We start from the raw sequence: 4,708 nt of genomic DNA on the forward strand, positions 1-4,708 counted from the left end.
AATTTTCTATGTCTTGTGTTCTTTACTTCGTGTTACCTACATAATTTTGTGGATACGATATATACGAAAAGAAGTTATAGACAACCATTTTGGCAAGAACTATGTATATTTAATCATTACCTTTGAAAATGGAATGCGGTTCAACTAATTTACAAATTTAATAATGAAGATTTTTTTGTTAATCAAATACAGACAAAAATCCACATGACAATTTCGAAATAAATATTTACGATCATGAATTTGTGTTCTTATGTAGTCTAAGGCTTCTGTAAATAATGATATAAAGATTTGATTAATTCCTTGGCAATGAAAATTTGAATACACTAGAAAGATTCTAATTGATAGATTCTAATAGATTTCAGATAGTTGTGAATAAAATTAAATAAACATTTGTTAACTGCAATCATTTTTAAATATTATTAGATTTTGTATAAAATACGCAAGTTAAAATAATTTTTACGATGAGAGGAAATTGTATAAAATTGATGTTAACCTTCCATAAAAGGATATGTGAAATTAAACAGATATTTGAATGGTCGGGAAACATAAGGGGCTAACCCTAATTTAAATAATTTTTCAGAAGAATAGAAAAGCTGTATCATTTTTTAATTCTATGTAATTTTTTGTTAGCGTTCACAAAACTGAATGGAAATAGTATAATATACATCATATTAAGGGCGTAGAGCAATATTTGTAATGTTCATCACACTGTGGACTCTTAAAGTTTCCCGGGTACTATCTTTAGGGGCATTTGACGAACATAAAGGGGTAACCCTCGAGCCACGACAGCTTACTAATAGAAACCTAAGAATAGTGTAATTTGTGAATATTTCGAATAATTAATAATATATAAAAATGAAAAAAGAAACAGTAAAACTCATGGGCGTAACTTTTTGACAAACAGCTGGTTCTTGTACGTAGTTTTTAATGTCAAATAAACGCAAAAACGTATTCGTGGTGTCCATACCTACTTTAGGAACCGATACATAGCACCGCAGCTCAGTGGTCTTTCCTTAAAACTTCGCGGGACTTATAAAAAATCATAAATTTCCATTAGGACTCTGTACGGCGTTAGCCCCTTACGTTCTCTAATTATTCATTTGTTACTGTGATTCTTAAGTTTATTACAAGCCTAAAGGTGCATACGTTTTTGCGACATTAATTTTCAGAATATTTTTTCTTAATAAAGGTTGTCCTCACGTTGTTTGTACCGTGTTGCCGTCGCATTGGCGATCCAACAAGACACTTCCGGTAGCTTTCAAGGTCGTGGCTCTTGGCGAAGTTGGTGATGGAACTTTGGTCACTGTGCGTGCTGGCAACGATGAAAACTGTTGCGCTGAGCTACGTAACTCGACTGCTTTGATGAAGAACCAGGTTGCAAAGTTCAACGACCTTAGGTTCGTCGGCAGAAGTGGAAGAGGTGAGCAATTTTCTCCGTATTTATTTCCCAATTAAGTTATATGCATCTATGTTACATTTGTTACTGACAATGATCAAATCAAGTTTACGCAAGAATAAAAAAAACGGTGAAAATGTTTCAATTTTAGTATCATTCGGATATTAAAACTTCAGATAGAAACAAATAGATGAAATTTTCTATTGGTAAAAGTCTAGAAAATCGAATGCCAGCGGAAAGAGTTTGAGCCCTTTGGTTGACGAATATATTTTTTACGTAAATTTTTACTCGAAATGAGCATATTTTTTCTCGAACTATCTATGGCACTTAGCCCTTTTTTGGGTATCTTAGCAAATTCATTATCGATTTGTGCAAAATATTTTGAAATTAACAACAAATTTCTAAAAAATAACTGGACACAACAGCTTCAGAAAACTTTAACAATGTATTATTTTTAGCAGTTCAGTCGACCTGCAGTCAAAAATATTTAACAGATTCGTTTAAATATATCATGATACATTAAAAAGATGAAGCTTCATAACACTTTTCAGGATATTTCAATTCAATCATTATTTTTACAGTTTTTCATTTTTTATGCCCAAAATTCAATTTCTTAGCAGTTTAATTAACCTGCAATAGTCAGCATGGTTATTATTAAATGGTAACATTCTTTAATTAACGGTTAGCTAAATCGATAATTATATTTTAAATTATAATATAAATGCCAGCATCAATTATGCTTGTAATTGAAAACAACTTAAACAACCATTGCAGTGTCCCACTAAAAGCAATGTCCATCTATAGTAATCTATAGTAATTCTAAATGAAAGAATTGGTGAGATTTTCTCTCTTTTTTTAAGGTTTCGTAGGAAACCATTATGTAGACGGTAGAATGTCTGTCCGTCCGTTACTACGTCTAGCGAAAAAATTATTTGGTCCTAGCGCAACAAATATTATACGTAAGGACTTGATTTTTTTCATGGAGACGTGTTTCAAGTGTATAATACGAGGAAAAATACTAAGAACCTAAAGTCAAATGTTCATTTTAATGTTGATATACAAACACATGACTTTTCAGTCATTTTTACGAGAAAAATTCTCAAAATTTACTCAAATTTGACTGAAGACCAGTATACAGTATCAAAAATGTTTTGATAAATGGAAAACATTTCTTTATGAACTCTCAAGATAAACGTTAGAGAAATTATTCACAAATTTAACTCAAAACTAACCTAAAAAATTTAAATATTTCAAACAAACAAAATATTCAAGGACTGATTGTTTTAGTAATTAAAAAGAAATTCGAAAAATTAAACATTTATTTTTAACTAAAGCTCAAACCTGAAAAAAATTAATTAAGACGACCAAATTTGATGTGCAAATCAATGCAGTATCACAAAAAATCTCTCGTCATTGCTACTATTTTTTTGTTCCAAGAACCATTCTCCCTAGACGTTATCACGGCACCTTAAATCATTCAGTCGTCGGTACATTAAGGTAGCACCCTAGTTGATGGCCTCGTTTCTTCATCTGGATGGTGAGCCAACCTCCAGACCCTTATTCGTCCTCATTTTTAATTCACTCGGCAAATACCCGTGGCTCGATCTCTCTCTTTTTTTCCTTCTCACGCCCAGTCGCCAGGCTTGTGTAGGCGGACACTGGGATTTTTAATTCCTGGTCCCTCGATCTTCAATAATTCAGCGTTTCTTTACTTCCTGAGACCCCTGAAGAGAAATAAGCGATACTGAGAGAGAACAAAAAACCTGGGGTCCGAGGCCTATGAATAATGCGTCCTAATAATCACAACCATTAAGAACGTTTAATACCCTTGATGATTCAACTCTGGGTATAAGGGAACTATGGGGAGGGGTTGGGGGTGACGATTGAAGGAAAAAAGCAAAGTTTTCTTTTCGTGCATAAGAGGGCGAGAGATGCGAGTAACGAGGCGTCTTTTAATTCCTTTAATTCGACCAAACTGCATCCCTCCCCCTTCTATCCTCTAAGTACCCTCGGGCTTAATCTATCGAGTCTCCCCCCCCAACCTCAGTGGTAGCATGGGGCACCAAGGTTCGAGAAGTCACGGGCGTTCTAGTTAACGAGGAGGTAGTCGACTTGTTTATGGCAAATTGGAAAAGGAAATTGCGAGGTTTGCGTTCGTCCTCGTAGAGCGTTCTCTTTTACCCTCTGTATTGATATTAACATCTTCAGACACACACCTTTCAGGGACCGAATTCTTTTAGAGAATTATACTTGTTCAGTTGAGCATATTACGGATTTCGTGACAGAAAAGAGTAATTTTTAAGTACTTGACGGGAGGTTGAATGTATGTGGAAACTGAGTGATTTTAATTAGGCAAAAAATTAAACTGGTCTAATATTTCTGAAAACCTAAACATTCATCAGGGATTCAAGTTCGAAAGAAATCCTGGATATCTATAAAAGAACCGTAGTGATGGATAATCGAAAAAAGTTCACTTAAATTTTCAAATTCAAAAATCTTCGATATATTTCAGACTTGTTCAAACATATATCAGGCCTTAGATGCAATGTCTCATAATAATAAATAAATAAAAAATTACATTTAAAAATTTTTATTTTTCAATACAATGTTGTATAAACAGAGGAATTAGCAACAATAGTAATTTGATTAGTACCATTTATATAAATATTTTTGTACACATTCACTAAATAAAATGTCGATTGATCAAAATTATTTCAAATACATTTAGTGAGACAAAAATTAAAATGTGAGATATTTATCTGAAAATGAATTTATTTTATGCCAAATTCTAAAAAAATACGATGCACATTATGTAAAAGGATTTTTTTGAAATCGCTTTTCTTAACAAGCCATAAGGGAATGCAAATTTTCTAAAATAGTTCCTGTTCCTACCATTTCATAAAGAATTAAAATAGTACAGAGTTACTTATATACGAGGGTAGTTCAATAAGTCCTTAGAATGACCAACAGATGGCGCGCGAAACGCTCCAAATCATCTGTTTTCAGTCAGCACCACTCCCGACTAGATATATGGTGCAGTCACAGTCCACATCTTCTGAGTTTACGTGTTTTTATAACCAATTGAAAAAAAAATTGTTCGTTAAGAAAAATGGAAAAAAACGAGTTCAGAGCGGTAATCAAACATTTTCATTAAAAGGGTTTAACTCCATATGAGATAAAAAATGAATTGGACTCAGTTCAGGGCACATTTGCCCCTGCCTTAGCAACGGTTTATAACTGGGTAAATGAATTTAAGCGTGGTCGTACATCAATAAGTGACGAACCACGTTTAGGAAGGCCCGTAGAAGCAAG

General features: G+C 33.3%; 1 protein-coding gene across 1 annotated transcript in view; it reads left to right on the forward strand.

The window, feature by feature from the left end:
• Positions 1–4,708, forward strand: part of LOC117181761 — a 93,410-nt gene that overhangs the window by 2,335 nt on the left and 86,367 nt on the right. Inside the window, exon 2 of the mRNA XM_033374728.1 lies at positions 1,190–1,420. Coding sequence (XP_033230619.1) covers positions 1,190–1,420 — 231 coding nt within the window. The remainder of the gene's footprint in view (positions 1–1,189; positions 1,421–4,708) is intronic.

Source organism: Belonocnema kinseyi, chromosome 10, assembly GCF_010883055.1.
Source record: "Belonocnema kinseyi isolate 2016_QV_RU_SX_M_011 chromosome 10, B_treatae_v1, whole genome shotgun sequence".
Lineage (NCBI taxonomy): Eukaryota > Metazoa > Arthropoda > Insecta > Hymenoptera > Cynipidae > Belonocnema > Belonocnema kinseyi.